At 32.2% G+C, this 18,957-nt stretch overlaps 4 protein-coding genes across 5 annotated transcripts; 2 read left to right on the plus strand and 2 right to left on the minus strand.

Annotated features, from left to right (window-relative positions):
* Window positions 1-775: 775 nt before the first annotated feature.
* Window positions 776-3,559, minus strand: LOC108480678 (heavy metal-associated isoprenylated plant protein 7-like). 2 transcript variants are annotated; one of them, XM_017783754.2, is made up of 5 exons: window positions 3,442-3,559; window positions 3,228-3,342; window positions 2,954-3,159; window positions 1,903-1,993; window positions 776-1,291 (listed from the first exon to the last, which is right to left on the minus strand). In XM_017783754.2, the coding sequence occupies exons 1-5, from the start codon at window positions 3,448-3,450 to the stop codon at window positions 957-959; spliced, it is 756 nt and encodes a 251-aa protein (XP_017639243.1). In that variant the 5' UTR covers window positions 3,451-3,559; the 3' UTR covers window positions 776-956. The 2 variants fall into 2 exon arrangements, with proteins under 2 accessions (XP_017639243.1, XP_052885469.1); XM_053029509.1 differs by lacking the exon at window positions 3,442-3,559 and having other exon boundaries at window positions 3,228-3,415.
* Window positions 3,560-8,099: 4,540 nt separating this feature from the next.
* Window positions 8,100-10,538, plus strand: LOC108483308 (pentatricopeptide repeat-containing protein At4g16390, chloroplastic). The gene has a single exon (XM_017786626.2). It carries the CDS (start codon window positions 8,212-8,214, stop codon window positions 10,309-10,311), a length of 2,100 nt encoding a protein of 699 aa, XP_017642115.1. The 5' UTR covers window positions 8,100-8,211; the 3' UTR covers window positions 10,312-10,538.
* Window positions 10,539-11,232: 694 nt separating this feature from the next.
* LOC108480617 (protein NAR1) lies at window positions 11,233-15,875 on the minus strand. Its single transcript, XM_017783666.2, has 11 exons — window positions 15,521-15,875; window positions 15,181-15,248; window positions 14,855-15,008; window positions 14,470-14,656; window positions 14,159-14,285; window positions 13,333-13,510; window positions 13,170-13,219; window positions 12,912-13,083; window positions 12,640-12,766; window positions 12,417-12,508; window positions 11,233-11,896 (listed from the first exon to the last, which is right to left on the minus strand). The coding sequence occupies exons 1-11, from the start codon at window positions 15,641-15,643 to the stop codon at window positions 11,744-11,746; spliced, it is 1,431 nt and encodes a 476-aa protein (XP_017639155.1). The 5' UTR covers window positions 15,644-15,875; the 3' UTR covers window positions 11,233-11,743.
* Window positions 15,876-17,173: 1,298 nt separating this feature from the next.
* On the plus strand, window positions 17,174-18,011 carry LOC108480839 (NADH-ubiquinone oxidoreductase 20.9 kDa subunit). Its single transcript, XM_017783960.2, has 2 exons — window positions 17,174-17,457; window positions 17,603-18,011. Exons 1-2 carry the CDS (start codon window positions 17,304-17,306, stop codon window positions 17,764-17,766), a joined length of 318 nt encoding a protein of 105 aa, XP_017639449.1. The 5' UTR covers window positions 17,174-17,303; the 3' UTR covers window positions 17,767-18,011.
* Window positions 18,012-18,957: the final 946 nt, after the last annotated feature.

The following is an 18,957-nucleotide window of genomic DNA, read 5'->3' on the forward strand; positions in this document are numbered from 1 at the left end:
TTATCTATTTTGGTTAATTGTGATTAGTTGGAACCGATGATTTTAAGAAAAAAAATATGCAATAATATTTTATATGTATAAATACCAAAACTATACATGCACCTCGGTCCAATGTTTAATAATATATATGAATTTTGGTTCAATGTATAATTTTATACATGAATTTTTAATTTGATTCAACTTTCTCGACTTAACACCGTTTTATGTTTAATATTATATATACATAAACAATTATATGAATCTAATATGAAAATAAATGAATATAATTATTTCTTTAAACGTGTACGATTAAATCCAAAAAAGAAAATTGTATGTACATATGAACCACAATCAAAGTTGTTTCATATGTAAAATTACGCTAAATCAAAGTTCATGCATCAAATTATACATTGGACCAAAGTTCATTGTAATTTTGATTACCCTATTTTTATATCGAAATAATTAACGATATTAATTATTTAGATTAATTAATGACGGTGAATGTACTTTAGAGATCGTTCTATTATTGAATGGATCAATTTAGTCATTGTACTATTCAAAAGAATAAAATAATGTCAAATTAAAATAGAGTTAACATTTAGAATTAAACTGCAATTAAAAATAATAATTTTCAAGACATCTTTTATACAATAAATACTAACTCTGTTACAATTTGAACTTATTTAATTCTTTTTAATGATATAGAAATTAAATTAATCCACTCCTGACCTCTCAAGTACTTTAAACAACTAATGACAATAAAGATAAAATTCTAGTAGAGGGATCAAAATCACAATTAAACCAAAAAGTTGAGTATAATCAATATTACGACCAACTAATCTGTCTCCCCATACATGGTTCTAAAACCAAGCATACGAGATTGTCACAACCAAGCATTGTCAACACCTTATTGCATACATACATACATACGTACGTACATGGAAAATTGCATGGATCATCAATAATGGTAATAAAAATTACATCAGAGAGCAAGCATTTGGGTTGTCATCACTGAAAAACTGAGGAGGATATTCCAGCTCCGAGAAATACTTGGATTGTAAGTATTCACTTCGCTTTATTACATCATCACTCTTTCGGTCGTCTTCTTCTTCTGGTTTGGTTTCTTTGTTTGTCTCTTCTGCTGGTTTTTTCTCTGCTTCTTCTTGTTCTTTTTCCTTCTTTTCTTCGCCTTTCACTATGGATGCTTGCTTGCCGGTTCTCTTGTAAACATAATCAACGAGCTTTGTAGGATCTACGGTGCCTTTTACGGTTACTCTATCATTTCCCACATCGGTTTCCACTGTCTCTACGCCTGTCATTAATTACATTATTTTTCAATTTAATCCTTTTTTTTTTCTACATAAAACTCAAATTTTGGTAGCAATTTTTAATTTAATCCCTAAATTTGGATTCCATTAAAATACGATCACATGACACTTTAAGATTATACCACGTTATCATCTAAAAAAATTTAAAATATGTAATCTAAAAAATTATTTTTAAGAAAATTCAGGTGATGACATAATATATCTTAACGAAATCTAAATTCAAAGACCAAATCGAAAATCGTTATCAAATTCGAAAACTAAAGTGGACCAAAAACTGTTCAACGACTATGGTAGGAATGGAGTTACCAAGTTCAGGGACTAAATGTTAAAATGTTTACCAAGTTCAGGGACTAAATGTTAAAATGTTATTATTAGGTCTAAATTTATAATAACTATTATTATAGATTCTAATCATATCTATCTTTTTTTACACAATACTTAGAATCTCTACCTATAAATAAGAGGATAATGCGTTTTAATATATTCGAAACTATGTCCTCCTATATTAGCAACAATAAACTCAATCTACTCGTATCTAATATTTATACCGAAATGTAAATAATTTAGGAAAATAATAATGAATAAAATGGAGTACCTTGGATCTTCCTTATTCGCTTACGCAATGCTTGAGCGCATGCTTCACAATGCATGCCAACCTTCAAAACTACCGTTATCACTGCAGGAGGCTGCCACAAAGAATATTTAAATAAATAAATGCTTATAAAAAATTAAAAAAAAATGATATTCTGTGGTAAAATTATTGTGAAAATTTTTATATTAAGAGTTAATTAATATTTTACTTTTTTATTAAAAATAAATATATTAATCTCTAAATATTAAATTAATTAATAAAAAAATTCCACCTACCAATCTCTTATTACGAGAAATAAAAACTAAAAAAAGCCTCTAAACAAATACCAAAACCCCACTATTTGTACAAATAAAAACAAAACCTAGACCCAATAATTAACCATCATAAACGATAATTAAGTTAATGACGAAAAGGCAGGCAGGATCTGAATTCAGTGTCAACCCGTGAGCTCAAAGGGCTTGACCCCATGGCTGCAACACCCAACATGCAGTCACAGTTAATAGTACACAGGCTTGTAGTGAAAATGGAACCGTGGGGTCACCTTTTAAACAGTAGCCTCTCTCCTTCGTAATACGAGCCAGTGGGCTATAGCCCTATGAGGGTCTGGTCAAGGCCAACTTGTTATGTTACTTTCAATGTCAGCACCAAAACAGCACCACACCACACACTGGTTTTTTGTTTTTTTTTTTTTTCACAGTATGGGATTAGATAGCATAGCATAGCAGCTAATTTCAAACTCAAAAGCATGTTATGCTTTTATTCTAAGGTCCTTCTCTTATGATTCATTTTGAGAGTTAGTCCTTTAATCTAAATGACAACATAAAAGTATTTAGAGGATTAAAGGTTAAAGTGCTTGGGAGGTCCTTATAACATAGGGATTGGACTTATTTTATTCTTTTTTAATAGTAGAGGAATTAATTTGATAAGACTCTTATGTACATTCACTGAGGATTAAATTATGTCAAAATTAAAATAAAAGAGATTAAAACCAAATTTTGAGCATAATAATAAAAGGACCAACATCATAATTTGACTTTTTTTTTTAAATTATTACCTCTTGTTTCTGTTCTTCTTTGGGTTTAGCTTCTTTGTTTTCTTCCTTGTTCTCTTCCGGTGGCGGTGGTTCCGGCAACGGCGAGACTAACTCCACTTTTCTACCGTATTTCTTTAATAGCCTTTCGTGAACCTTGACGGGATTGGCCGTCTTTCCTTTCACCACCACCTTATTTGCCTTGCTATCAGTCGCAACATCCTCCACTCCTGTCGGTCAACTATTTTAGGGACCAAATAATAAAATTAAAAAAAGGAAAAATTTATAAAAATATAACCTTCAAATCCTTTGAGGGTTCTTGCAACTTTTCTAGCACAAGCTTCACAGTGCATATCAACTTTTAGTATAATCTCTGGGTTGTCTTCTTCCTTTTTCTCTTCTTCTTTTTTGTCCTTTGAAATTGCCATGCATACAAAACATAATAATGAAGCTCAATACTCTGATGAACATACAATAAATTTTAATATACAGTAATATTAGAAATGGCTTACTTCTCCCATTCTCGCGATGGTTCTGAAAATTACTTATGAGGATCTTTAGGAGCACAGCTCAATATATATGCAACAAATAATTAACTTTCTTTTTGGGTAAATTGCACCCAAGCTCAGTAAATTATTAGTATATTTACGTTGTGGTCATTTATCTTTAAAAAGTTACAATTTGACCACCAAACTATTTGAAATTATTTATTTAAGTCACTAAGTTGTTAATATTGCTACATTATGGCTAGGGATGAAGCCAAAAAAAAGTTCTTTTTTGGGGGGGGCGAAATTAAGTTGTATGTTTTTAAGAAAACTAAAGTACAATTTCACAATTTTAATAGCTTGTGTCTTTATAATTTTTAAAGGACTAAATCAAAATGTTATCATTTTGGGGCCAAAATATACTACTACCATTTACTAAATTAAAATCTTGTAAATTTTAAAGGGTCAAAAGTAAAATTTTACATTTTAGGAATCTGTAAACCAAAATCTAGACAGTTTTTTTTCTCCAATCTCTAACATTAACTGTCATATCAACTTGGATCTAAGCTATGTTCTTCTACTTGTTGCTGGATATTAATCCAACGTACCGATCATCGAATTGTCACTTGAAGCACGCTAGTTAGACTTAAAAAAAAACCTTAACAGCCCAATGACTTAAATAAAAACTTTCGAATAGTTCAGTGACTTGAATGAAAATTTCCGAATAGTTCAATAACCATTTTGTAACTTTAAAGTTGAGTAACTAAAATGTAAATTTACTAATAGTTTAATGACTTACCCTTGTTTTTTTTATATAGCTTGCTTTTTTTTATTTGAGTTTATGTGGAGAAGAGGATGGGGGGTTCTAAAGAAGTAGGAAATAGTGCAAATCTGACGTGGAATTGTTTAATGGATGGGTAGACATTGTGTCCTTTCGCTGACTCAACATCTCAATCAATTTGCCCATCTCTTTAAATGATGAGGTACGTACGTAAATAGCTAAGCATCGTGAATATTACGTAATATATTTTAGGGTAAATTATATGTTTTAGTCCCTTAATTTTAAAAAAGTTATAAAATAGTCTTTGAACTATATTAAATGTTTTATTTAAGTCATTGAACTATTCAAAAGTTTTTTTTTATTTAAGTCACTATATTAAGTTTTTTTTTAAAAACCCGACTAACTAACTCTAAGTGACGATTCGACGATTTGACGATTTGTATAGTAGATTACTACTCATCAATGAGTAGAAGAATATACATTAGATCCAAGTTGATTTGATAGTTAATGTCATGGATTTGAGAAAAAAATTGCTTGGATTTTAATTCGCAGATTTGCGACATTCAAAGTTGTTTCATAAAAATAATAAAATGTAGAATATAAGGGAAACGAGAGCTTTCGATTAGTGTAAACATGTGAACAAAGAAGGTCATATAATAAGGAATTTAACACCTTAGTAACTTAAATAAAAATTTATGAATAATTTAGTGACTATTTCGTAACCTTTTGAAATTAAATGACCAAAATATAAATTTACTAATAGTTTAATGATATTGAGTAGAATTTACCCAAAATTCAATTAGAGAAATGAATTATTGTGTAATAAATGGAATGCAACGTGGATATGTTACCTTTAAAAGAAAACTTGAATAATGATAAAAGTAGTATGATTTACTTTATTTATATGTATATTTTTTTGCCTGTAGTTGATAGGTAAGTTTTTTTCTCGATTCATTCTTACATGAATTGTTGAAAACGAAAATAAGTACATCAAAATAAAATTTTAATAAATTGATTAAGTCAAAATTTACAAATTAACGATTTTTTTAATAAGGTTGACCATGAGATTTCTTGGCAGCGCTGGAGTCAAAAAAATTTTTTTGAGGGAATCAGAATTAAAGTATATATTTTTACAATAGTAAAAAATATAATTTCACCGTTTTAATAATCTAGATCTTTATAATTTTAAAAATATTAAATCAAATTTTTATTATTTTTGGGCTTTAATTTTATTATTATTAATTTAAAATTTTATAAATTAAAAATGACCTAAATGAAAATTTTTTTATTTTAGGGGGTCGGGACCCCGTTAGCCCCCTTTGACTTTGCCAAAATGTCTTGCTAGTGTTGATAAAACATTCAAAAATACCATTTTTGATAAAGTTTTTTTTTCCTTTTATATACGTATCTATCAATATATATATTTGTTAATGATTATCGGTTAAGATGAAGATTTGAGTCATTAAAATATTCACTTTCGAGTTTTATTATGTGTGTAAGTTTTTTAACATGTGCACATGTCATGTAACGTTACGTGGTGAAAGTATCATGCAGGTATTTTTATTAGAAGTTTGATTGCATTTTGCCCCATTTAATAAAAAAAGCGAGGAAATTAGTTCATGTACATTAAATTAAAGAGTAAACTAGTCATTCGATTAAAATTTTCATCTATTTCTACTATTAAAAACTGATCCACGTACGTTAGCATGATGTACACGTGGCACTGTTTGGTTATTTCGTCAACAATGCCAGTTTTAAACAACAGAAATTGATGAAATTTTTAATAGATTGACTCATATACTCTTCGATCTAACGAATAGGAATTAATTTGTCTTTTTATGAGTAAAGGGAATTAAAATGCAATTTGACTCTTAGTTCAAGGACTTTTATGAGAATTTTACCAATAAGAAAGCGCAAGCCAAGAAAAGGATGATGACGAGAAATGGAGCAGGCATTTAGTGAATGGCGTTTTCCTAATTCTTCTACTGCTCCCCCAATAAATTCACTACTTCACTTATTTCTCAATTTCTATGACATATAGGATGATATGGGCACACATTTTTATCTATTCTGATCATATTTGATTTTTTTAACACAGTGCTTAAAATTACTTATAACCCCTCCTCAACTCATAAATAAGAGGATAATGTGCTTTAACGCACTTGAACTCACGTATTCTTGTATTGGTAATAATACCCATACAAATCGAAATAAGACTCAATCAGCACATAAAAAACTATTTTGAATCTATTGATAAATTATAGAAGCAAAGAGATCAATTATACCAATTTAAAAAGTTTAAATCACTAATTAAGCACAATAAAGGGATTAAAATTATAATTAGACCTTCTAAATCTTATTTGTGTGGTATTATCATTGAGTTAGAGAAGAGAAAAGGATTAGAAGTTGAGATCAAGCACCTCCACCGCTACCACCAGCTCTGACACCTTTACCACCACTTGTATCACCGCCTTTATCTTCATGTTGCAAACTGTTGCCTAAGTCCAATAATAGCCCAAAAATGTGTTATTTCTTGCTTCCTTTTGATTGGACTGATATTGGATGGCCTATATGTTGGTTATTTTATTTTATTTATGTAATTTATATCATAAAAATATTAAATACCTACCTAATGTAAATATTTAAAAATATGTTAACTCATAAATGCATAAATTTAATAAAATATATATAGTGACTAAATATAAAATAATTATAATTTTTAATAATATAAAAAAATACAATACGAATCTAAACAAACTTGAGACAGACATCTACAAATATAGACAAACTTAAATAAAATTTGAGGCCCATAATCCGGCTAAACGAGCCACCAGAAGCACTCCATATTATTGACAAAAGTTGAGGCTCAATGTCCCACCATGTGTAAGTGTTATTTGTGGGTCTTTAGTCTCACCGTGTGTGTGGATTTTGTTTAGTTATGTTTGGATTATTCATTTGTTTATAATATGTTGATTTGGTATATCGGCAACGTATTTTCTTTTATTTTAGAAGTAACTTTAAAAATTTGTCATTTTTTTAAAAATATTTTACTCTACCCTATAAGACACTTATCAACCTCTGATCCTAATTGTGAAGTTTAAAACAAAACAAAATAATAGTTGTACCTGTCGTAAAAGAAAATAGATATTTGAATTAATACTTATTTTGGCCCCTATAGTGAAATTCTCACTTTGATCCTTTTACTATTTTTTTTTGGTCATATTGTCTTTTTTATTATAATAAAATTCTCACTTTGACCTTGTTACTAATTTTTTATTATTTTGCTCCTTACACTATAATGAAAATCTCACTTCGGCCGCTTTACTTTCATTCGTCCATCAGATTAGCCCTTTAACTATTTTCAATAAAAAAATCTCACATAATCGTTTAAACCAATCAAATGCGAAAAAGTGGGCAATAGTAAAAAGGTTAAAAAGGACCTAATGAAAATAGAGAAAGTGAAGTGACCCATAGGCCTAGCCCTAGGATAATTTGAGAGTGCAACCGTTCAAGGCTCAAGGCTGAAAGGAGCCCAAATTTTTTTTCGGCTTTTAATGTGGGAAAGAAAATTTCAGACTAAAATAAATAAATTAATGCTCAGTGCTTTTAAATTTTCACCATAAATGTTTCATCTCTTAAGGCCCAAATTTTTTTTATTTTTTATTTTATTACATTTTATAATTTTTTTAAAAGAGATTTAATTTATTATTTCACCTAAAACCCGAAAAATATCAAGAACGGGCTTGGTGACCCAAGAAATAATAAAAAGAAAATTTGGTTATAATACAGGGGCCAAAACAGCTATTAAAACTAGATATTTTGATACATGAAGAAAGCAAAATCGTAATATGGAAGAACATACAAGGGTAATATGGTAAAATTAAAAAATCTAACCTTTGTGTTATCTTTCTAAGTTTGTATTTTGTAGATAAGGTCATTTCCCTATACAGAAAACACACTCCCTCTTCTTCTCTCTAAAGTTTAAGCTTTTAAAGCTTAAACAAACAGATACATCAATGGCGTATCATCATCTATGTTCCTCACCTTCTTCTCTTTTACGTGACCGTCACTCTCTCTCTGTTTCACCAAAATCAAAATCCTTAAGAACCAACCCACCCACTTCTCTAAACCTGGTTTCCTTATCTAAAACCTCTATCAAGGCAAGCAGCAGCCATGTTTCTTTGGAAGACCTAATGTCGCAAGAGACTCAAATCCCTCGAAAACTCACCAATTCACAGTACCCTGATGGCAAAACCGCTTCGAAAAGCTATGTGTGGGTCAATCCTCGAAGCCCCAGAGCTTCACGTCTTAGGCAATTGACTTATGATTCAAGGTATTCTTCTCTGCTCAAAGTAGCTGAGTCTTTGGATTCTTGTGATCCAAATGAAAAAGATGTTTTAGCTGTTTTGAGTAGTTTAGGTGACGATGTATCGGAACAAGATGCTGTTGTTGTTCTCAATAACATGTCGAACCCTAACACTGCGTTGCTTGTTCTTGATCATTTTCGAAAGATATTAACGAAAACCAGTCGAGAAGTCATTCTTTATAATGTTACTCTTAAGGTTTTTAGGAAGTCTAAGGATTTGGATGGTGCTGAGAAACTGTTCGATGAAATGCTTCAAAGAGGGGTTAAGCCTGATAATGTTACTTTTTCGACTTTGATTAGTTGTTCTAGGGTCTGTGGTTTGCCAAGTAAGGCTGTTGAGTGGTTTGAGAAAATGCCTACTTATGAGTGTGACCCTGATGATGTTACTTACTCTGCCATGATCGATGCTTATGGCCGTGCTGGAAATGTTGATATGGCCTTCACCTTGTATGACCGTGCTAGAACAGAAAAGTGGCGTATCGATCCTGTTACGTTTTCAACTTTGATTAAAATATATGGTGTATCTGGAAATTATGATGGATGTTTAAATGTTTATGAGGAAATGAAGGCCTTAGGTGTTAAACCTAATGTAGTTATATATAATACTTTGTTGGATGCCATGGGGAGAGCCAAGAGGCCTTGGCAAGCCAAGAGTATTTACAAAGAGATGCTTTCTAATGGATTTTCACCAAATTGGGCAACGTATGCTGCACTTTTACGAGCTTATGGAAGAGCTCGATATGGTGAAGATGCTCTAAATGTGTATAAAGAGATGAAAGATAAGGGATTGGAGTTGACTGTTGTTCTTTACAATACCCTTTTAGCAATGTGTGCTGATGTTGGTTTTGCAGATGAAGCTGCTGAAATTTTTGAAGACATGAAAAATTCCGGGACTTGCAAACCTGACAGTTGGACGTTTTCATCTTTGATCACCATATATTCTTGTAGTGGGAAAGTTTCGGAGGCTGAGGGGATTTTGAACATGATGCTTGAAGCTGGCTTTGAGCCCAACATTTTTGTTCTGACATCCCTTATCCAATGCTACGGGAAAGCTCAGCGTACCGACGATGTTGTAAGGATGTTTAACCGAGTTTACGAATTGGGAATTACTCCGGATGATAGGTTTTGCGGTTGTCTTCTGAATGTGATGACACATACACCTAGAGAAGAACTTGGTAAGGTAATGGATTGCATCGAGAAGGCTAAACCAGAACTAGGTCGTGTGGTGAAAGTTTTGATAGGGGAGCAAAACGGTGAAGGGAATTTCAAGAACGAAGCATTGGAACTTTTTAATCATATCAGTTCCGATGTAAAGAAGCCTTACTGTAACTGTTTGATTGATCTCTGTGTTAACTTAGATTTGTTGGAAAGAGCTTGTGATCTGTTAGAGCTGGGACTTTCACTAGAGATTTATGCCGGAATACAATCAAGGTCTCCAACACAATGGTCCTTGAATCTCAAGAGTCTATCTCTCGGGGCAGCTTTAACTGCACTACATGTTTGGATCAATGATTTGACAAAGGTACAGGAGTCTGGGGAGGAGCTTCCCCCATTGCTCGGAATCAATACCGGACACGGGAAACACAAATACTCGGAGAAAGGATTGGCAACTGTCATCGAATCGCATTTGAAGGAACTAGATGCTCCGTTCCATGAAGCCTCAGATAAAGCTGGCTGGTTTTTGACGACAAAAGTTGCCGCCGAGTCATGGTTGGAGTCGAGACGTTCACCCAACTTGGTAGTTGCATAGGTTGTGTGTGTTCATGAACGAGTCTTTGCCCTAGGTCAGTTCTTTGCATCAATATATAATGTCTAGAAACGAAATATTTTCTCAAACTCCTCTTTTTCATCTTTATTAGCATCCTCTAATTTAATGGTGGGAAAATTTTGTAGCATGGTACACTATATTCCTATATATCCTGATGTAAGTTAATGAAGTACTGCCAAATTACTGGAGTCTTGCATGAGTTGGGCCAACTGTCTTTGCCATTTTGAACAATTTGTTTTTATTTTTTAAAAAAATTTATAACGTAAACTGTTTTAAGCATCAGTCTCAAGTGATAAGAATGAGTATGTTCAAATAAGACAGTATATTAAAAAAACGAGTGAAGCTTAACCCTAACCCTTTCAGATTAAGAGTCCACTGATGAATCGTCGTTTTGCAGCTAAAAAATATTGGTCAAATAAAAATTTCGTGTAAATTATTCTACTTTATCTAAAAATTATATAGGATTAAAACATATTAAAAATAAGGATTAAGTTATTAACTTGATTAGCATCGATATTATTATCTATGCAGGAGGATATAAGTTCAAATATGTTGAAATGTATTATCCTCCCACTTAAAAGTTGAAGAGAAGCTATGAATAATTCTATGTATTATATCAACAAATATATATTAAATATTATTCTGTTCAATCTGTTTGGAGTGACAAAATTCAATTTATATAACAGCGGTGATTAAAATAATAAATAACAAAAACTTGGATAACTATAGAGTAATTTACCTAAAAAATCAATTTTCAACATTTACTATTTAAATAGTAAAAATATTGAAAAATGTTGAACAGTAAAAATAATTTTAATCTCAATTTTTGTCCAAATTTGATTTTTTTAATAATATAAGGATTAAATTGATCAATCCCTATAATAAAGAGACATGATAGGTACATTAACCAAAACAAAACCTCAACAACATACACACTGGCATATATGCTATAAAATGTTTCTAGATACCATTAAGAACACGAATCAATTCCCTTCTTTTGCCTAATATCTAATACAGCATATACATGACAAGCTATGTTACCCATACACCCTTTTTTTTCTATAAAGTATTTGTGTCCGACAGTTGTACATGACATACATTCGGACGTACGTATTGAGTATGATTCTTCAAATACATTAAAAGGTTAAAACAAATGAGTATACGAAATATCGAACACATACCCGTATCCGATAAAGACGTAGCCAAAAAGAAAAAGATTGTGATAATAAATAATTTTCTTCAAAACAAATTATCTCCTTATCAAAATTGGTCTCCTTGCAAATGCAATTACGAAAGGAATAAACGACCAACGAAGACATGCCACGGCCGAAAAACAATGAACATGCACTCAAGGAGAGACAACAGAGGAAAAGTTACCATGTTAAACAGGACCAGATATGTTAGAAAAGTGTTTTTACCAATTGTGCAACTGAGCAGTGACACTTTTTACAACAGGGTGGTATCCTGTGTGCATGTGCCTTTTCGCTTTTTCAGAACCTGGGTGCCCAAGCCACTCATCATACAACCGTTTTACCAGAGGGTTCTTAAACGGATCAGCTTCCAGAACCTATGGCATAATGAAGAATCAATTAAAAAGAAAGAACAAAAAGGAATAAATGCATATTTGAAAGAGAGCTTGATTGTTTATGGCATGTAAATGCTCACTTTTAGCAGTATAGCCTTGCAAGTATGGTTATGCTTTTTAATGCTACATTGGGTTACTAGTGTAATAACACAAGGAAAAAACTTATTTAACACACATGTTTTAAATTAGTTTAGACAATAATTAGTACAAATATAAACATGCAATTAGAAAGATGAGTAAAAAGTCTTGTAAAAAATAAGACCTCTACAAAGTAAGTGAAAATTTTTCCTTCTCTCTGCCACAAACAAGTCATGTATGTGGCTAAAAATTACCAATTGTGATTAGTTTATAGCTAACCAGTGACTAAAACATGTGGAAAAAATAATACTCCAGCCAAACGTACATAATTGTTGTCCATAACGAAGTATTTTGGCTTGATGAATTATTATTTTTGGTTTTCCAAAAAAAGTGAATAAATTCATAACCAAAAATAGATACTCACGTTTTCCATGTAAATGGCTTCTAATGATTTAATTAACTCCTTTGGAGATTGTCCTGGCTTTGGCTTGATTTGCCCTCCCCCATTTAAGCAACCTGCATGTATTAACATACCGAACTGTTATGCTAAACCGGAATTTTCACCATCTTATAAGAAGTTACAAGTGAATGTTTCAAAAACCCAATTTGACATCCAAAAAGATAAAAGGATATAAGGAAACAGAAACCTGAAGGGCATGCCATGACTTCCACAAACTGATAATCACATTTCCTTGTTTTAACTTTCCTGACAATGTTTTGCAGGTTTTGGAAGCCATAACATAGGGCGAATTTCAGCACGCTTTTCCCCTCCACCTACATATTTGACTGTCAGGATAATAAAGGAGAAAAAGAAATAAATGTAGGGTTGAAGTTGGTACCATGACCATTTGAGCCATTTGAGTTTAGTTAACAAAGCCATGCTAAAAGAAAATGCTATCAAATTAAAAAGCAAACTTACTTCTAGACTCAATTCTCGGAAATCAGAATTTCTTATAATTCTGAAGTCCAAAGGGCCATCAATTTCTCTTCCAAAGAGAACTTTTGCAGCATACCGGAAGACAGTTTCTGCATAACCTCCAGAGCCTCCTGAGACACCATAAAGATGTCCTTGCTCATCAAGATTTGCCAACCTGTGGAACGATAATAATTTTCGTTTGTATGTAACAACAAGGTGGCAATAGAGGATCTCTTTAGGGAGGATAATTGTGGTACTTACATTCTATCTATAGGTGACTCTTCCAAGGCATCAAAATCAACTTCTTTCAACTGCATAAATTGACCAAATAAATTAAAAATGATTACATAAAGCCATAAGGTAATTAACATAAAATTGTTACATTAAAATGTCAAATTAAGATAATGTGCAACCTTGACTTCACCTGTATCAAATCTAATACTTCTCCAGAGGTCAAGACAGAGTCAACCTCTGGAATACAAACACCTTGATCTGCATGGCTTTCATCATTAGATTCTGCTTGAAAAACAAAGTCCTCCCTGGCAGCCTCAAGCTTCTTATCATAACATGGCATCACAGTTACATGGTAAATCTCCTCCGGCCTATCAAGTAAAATGAATTATCTGGTAATTCAAGCATTAAGAATAATATAAAGCTTTCAGCATTCTCTATTTCCTCTAATATTTGGATAGTATCAAGATATAAGATTAGAAATTTTTATCAGATACCAACTGAAGATTGGCATTCCTGAAATGTCAGTCCATAGATAAAAAGCTAACTTTTTGTAGCACTTGAATAGTAAATAAAAAAGATAAAAGGGAGTGGAGTGATGTTCTACAACCCACATTGTTAAAAGGAAAGCAATTAGAACAATCCTTTAATTATACTCATTAATATGGAAGTACTTAGAATGTCAAATGAATATGATTTTGTTACGGTTATGACCTTCAATCTTCATTTACTTTCAAGTTTCTCCACTAGCATTAGAAGTGTGGAAGGCTTTTTAGTTGTAAACAGTATGCTGTAATTCATTGGAAATTACGGAATTTAGCAAGATTTTAGTTTTCTAAATTAAATTATAAGAGAATTGCTACTCGCGCAATTCATCTGAAACTTAAAAGCCAAATATCATTACTAGAGTACATAACAAGTTTTAAGTTGTCTCTGCTAGCAGAAGTGTTGTTAATAGCATGATCATGACCAAAAGAAATCACAAGTCTGATGAATAAAAGTTGAACAGACAAGACTACCTGAAACCCATTGTTTGACATAGATGATGCTTAATAGCAGCTCCCATTGATTGCTGAGGACTCTTGACTGAGGATATGTATGGTAAAATATAGGATCCTAGTTGTTTTTCCGCATAGCATATCCACCCTGAAATTAGAGAAAGACACACAAGAAAACCACTTTCGGTCACTGGAATTCTATAAATTACTATGACATCCCTGCCATAGTCTACTCCATATATAATACACAAGTCCAAACCATCTGTGCATAAGCATTTTGGGGTTTTAGGAAGAGGCAATACAATTAAATTATTGCTAGAAAAGATGTATACCTGGACATGATGAGGACAGCATCGGGAGTGAGGATTTGCTTTTCTCGTCATCAGTTGCTTGGCCTTGTTTATATCGAGCAATGAATTCATGACAAGTTTCAATCAATGTTAAGTCTCTAATACAGCAAGTATCAAAAACAGCCTTTACTCCCAAAGACTTTAAAAAAGTTGTGAGTTTCTTGAAAACCTGAAATATGAGAAAAGAACTTCCATAATTAGAAACATTCAACTTAAATAACATTTAGGCAACATTTGAAGTACTTCAAACAGAATAATGCAATATCATATGTTGGGAATCACATATTTAGTCGGAAGGAATTACAGATAGGGGATAGAATGCCACGATCAAAGTGTTTTAGGTTAGGTTTCTAAAGTTACATCATACCTTTAGTGGAGGGATGCCAAAGTGAGCAGCAAGGGAGGCCCTTGACTGTGGAGACAGGGATACAATTACAGCTTTCCCTTTATTAATATTGGAAAGGAATTCATCTAAGCTTTGCTTCTCAAGCATCACAGTCTCCGCTGAGGTTATGCACCCACTACAACATCGCAAGGAACAATTGAAAGTCATAAACTAGTCATTCAACATTCAACCATTCTGATAATTACCTTAAAATTATACCCTTAATAAACAGGAAAATTTCCTCAAATGGACAAGATAAGCAATTTTAAAGACAAGAAGGATAGATCGAAGATAGAGAAACATATTACCTACATGCCAAGCAATCCTTGAGTGAAATTTTTACTGGTTCAGTTTGCTGACTCTTACCAGCTAAAACCTTCAGCAAAGCATTTCAAATAAGAAAAATTTAACCAAAAATAACGAAAATTCATTCCCTTCTACTGCTAAATAATTTGATAAATTAGTAGAATTAAGCCTATGCGATTATAAAACATCACCAAGCTAAAACAGGACCAAATTACAAAAAAAAAAAATAATAATAACTATTGCATGCAATTCCGAATCAAAATTGGAAAAAATCACAAAAAAAAAAATCCTTAAAAAATGGATTCATAATTGAGGAAAGTAATGGAGTAAAGGTGTAAGTACCTGAGGTTCAGGTTTCTTAGGGGTCGCTTTGAGTCCTTTGAGAGAAACGACGCAGGCTTGAGACGGTGCTATGAAATCACTGAGATCTCCGATTCTGAGAGTCGGCGAGAACTTCTCCGACATCGTTCTAAATTCTCAGCTCCTATTACGCAACGCCCAAAATTCAATTCGAAAATCGATAATTAAAGCTACGAATTTACTTTGATTCGATAATAAGCTTCTTTTCAGAGGAGAGAAAGATTAAAGGAGCTTGAAATAGTTTCTTAGGTCAAAGGCGGTAACTATCACCGGAGGGAAGCAGCAAGCAAAGGCGTGTGTGTATTAGGGACCTCTTTTTTTATTATTTTATTATGAACTAAAAGAAAAACATTTAGGTTAAATTTCCTGGAAAGTCCCTGTATTATAAAAAAGATCAAATTAATCTTTATATTATTAAACAGATCAATTTAATTCTTGTACTATTAAAAAAAAGTCCAATTTGTAGTGAAGTTAACATTTATTGTTTAGAAAAATACCTTGAAAATTCTTTTTTATTTTAATCGCGATTTAATTTCAAACAAAAATTTTATTTACGAACCATAAAATCTTAAAATATTAACATTTTAGATAGTAAATAATATTCTTTTTACATTAAATGTTAATTCTATTCCAATTTGACTTTATTTAATATTTTTAATAATGCATGGACTAATTTGATCCGATCCCTATAATAGGAGGATCTCTCAAGTATATTTACCAAAAAGTTAGGTATTTGAGTAACATTTATAGAAATATTGTTTGAATAATTTTAAGAAAAATGAGACAATACTAAGAATTTACTAAAATAATGAATTAAGAAAACTATTAAAAATAAAATAAAATAAAATTAAAAAATAATTTTACAATTAGATTTATTTAAGGGCGGAACTCCCCACAGCACTAGCCCCCATTGTGAGCAAAACCTTGTACCCACCTCCCTTCATGGTTGCAAAACACACAAACCGCAATAGTGACCCTCGAAGAAGCATTTCTCGCGCCATCGGTGTTTAGCTTTAGCAAGCCTAAGGGCAGTCATTCCCATCAAATCAACGTAGGTTGCCTGCCAACGATTTGCTTGACGACCGGCCACATCTCCACCTGGGCCTCAATAACACTCGATGCTAATCGCATGCCTCTATCAAGAATACTCTCCTAATCAAAGCTTCAGCCATTAAACACTCGACTATTCCTGCTTGTTCATAGATACCAGCAAAGTGATCATTGATGATTCAACGATCAGTATAGTGAATTAGTATCCACCAATGAGTAGAAAATTATATTTTAGATCCAAGTTGATTTAACTGTCAATATCAAAGATAAGAGAAAAAATTGTTTGAATTAAAACTAAGTTGTAGAAGAGAATAAAAAGGAGAGTTTTCGATTGACAAAGGTAGTGTAAATAGAAAAAGCTATATAACAATAATTTTTACAATTTAATAACTTAAATGAAAATTTTAAATAATATAATAACTATTTTGTAACTTTTTAAGTTTAATGACTAAAATATAAAATTAATTAATTTTTCAGTCCACATAAACAGGCTTTGCTCTTTACATGCACAAATGTGAAAGCCCAAAACCAATCACCACTAAACAGAAAATAAATCCATTTTATAACATGGTTTTTGGATTGGCCCAAATCTGAAGAATCAAAAACAAATTCCGACCAGAGGCGTTCTGTTCTGTTCTTCTATTTATTTTTCCCAATCGAGTGTACTAACAGCGCCTGCAATAGGGAAAACAAAGAAAAAAACCGAACATCAAAGATGAATACAGACATAACAGCTTCGGCCAAACCAGAGTACCCAGTTATAGATCGAAACCCTCCTTTCACCAAAGTCGTTGGCAATTTCAACACCCTCGATTACCTCCGTTTCACTACCATTACCGGCGTTTCAGTCACCGTCGGCTACCTCTCCGGTAACCCTTTTTTCTAATCTTGTAACATTGAAATGCATGTGGGTCTTTTCTTTTTTGATCTATTAGCATTTGAATTTGATTTAATTGGGGGAAAAAAGGGTTTTTGGTTCAAAGTTTCATCCTTTTTTTTTCTTGGTTGATGCAGGGATAAAACCAGGATTAAAAGGGCCTTCAATGGTGACAGGAGGGTTGATTGGGTTAATGGGTGGATTTATGTACGCGTACCAGAACTCAGCGGGTCGACTCATGGGATTTTTCCCTAATGATGGCGAGGTCGCTCAGTACCAAAAACGTGGACTCAAAAACTAGCCATTTCTCTCTTTTTCTATTCTCGTCTTTTCACTTTTATGTTTTTAGGAAAATTTGAATAATCTTCATTGCTGTCTTTGATTTCATGTTGTTCATTGCAAGGCATTTGTATTGCTGCTGTACTCTTTTGATGCTTTAAAATGTGACTTATATGGGTCTAAGATCCCACTGAAATGAGGTTGTCTTTGAATAACTGTTAGAAGGCACCAACCTTTTGATGCAATTGATTGTTTGCAGCATTAAAACGGCCTACTTTTGAGTTTTCTTTGCTTGATTCTTGCTAGCAAGTTATGTCAATTTTCAAAATGTTCAGGTTGCTTTTTATTGGCTTTATGGTTCGATCTTCCTCATTCATTGGTTTGTGTTAGCAAGTCATAGTTGTTCTTTTATTGGCATTATGGTCCTATCTTCCTACATTCGAGTTTTCATTGCTTGGTTCATGTTTGCAAGTTATATCAATTTCGAAATGTTTCTGTTTCTTTTATTGGCATTATGGTTCCATCTTCCTACATTCAACTTTTCATTGCTTGGTTCGTATTAGCAAATGTTTTGGTTGTTTTTTTATTGGCATTATGGTTCCATCTTCCTACATTCGAGTTTTCATTGCTTGGTTTGTGGTAGCAAGTTATATCGATTTCGAAATGTTTCTGTTTTTTTTATTGGCATTACGTTCCATCTTCCTACATTCAAGTTTTCATTGCTTGGTTCGTGTTAGCAAGTTATATCGATTTTGGAAATCTTTTGGTTGTTTTTTATTGGCATTACGGTTCCATCTTCCTACATTTGAGTTGTCATTGCTTGGTTCATGTTAGCAAGTTATATTGATTTTCAAAATGTTTTGGTTGCTTTTTATTGGCTTTATGGTTCCATCTTCCTATATACAAGTTTTCATTGCTTGGTTCGTTGTAGCAAGTTATATTGATTTTGAAATGTTTTTTTTTATTGGAATTACGGTTCCATCTTCCTACATTCGAGTTTTCATTGCTTGGTTCGTGTTAGTGAGTTATATTGATCTTCAAAATGTTTTGGTTGCTTTTTTTGGTTTTATGGTTCAATCTTTCCTCATTGTGTGCTTCATGTTAGCGAGTTATATCAATTTTCAAAATATTTTGGTTGCTTTTTATTGACTTGATGGTTCCATTTTGGTCCGTCATCTAGGTTGGTTTTTAACAGTATAAATTGATGAATTAT

This window comes from Gossypium arboreum, chromosome 6 (genome assembly GCF_025698485.1).
Source record: "Gossypium arboreum isolate Shixiya-1 chromosome 6, ASM2569848v2, whole genome shotgun sequence".
Classification (NCBI taxonomy): domain Eukaryota; kingdom Viridiplantae; phylum Streptophyta; class Magnoliopsida; order Malvales; family Malvaceae; genus Gossypium; species Gossypium arboreum.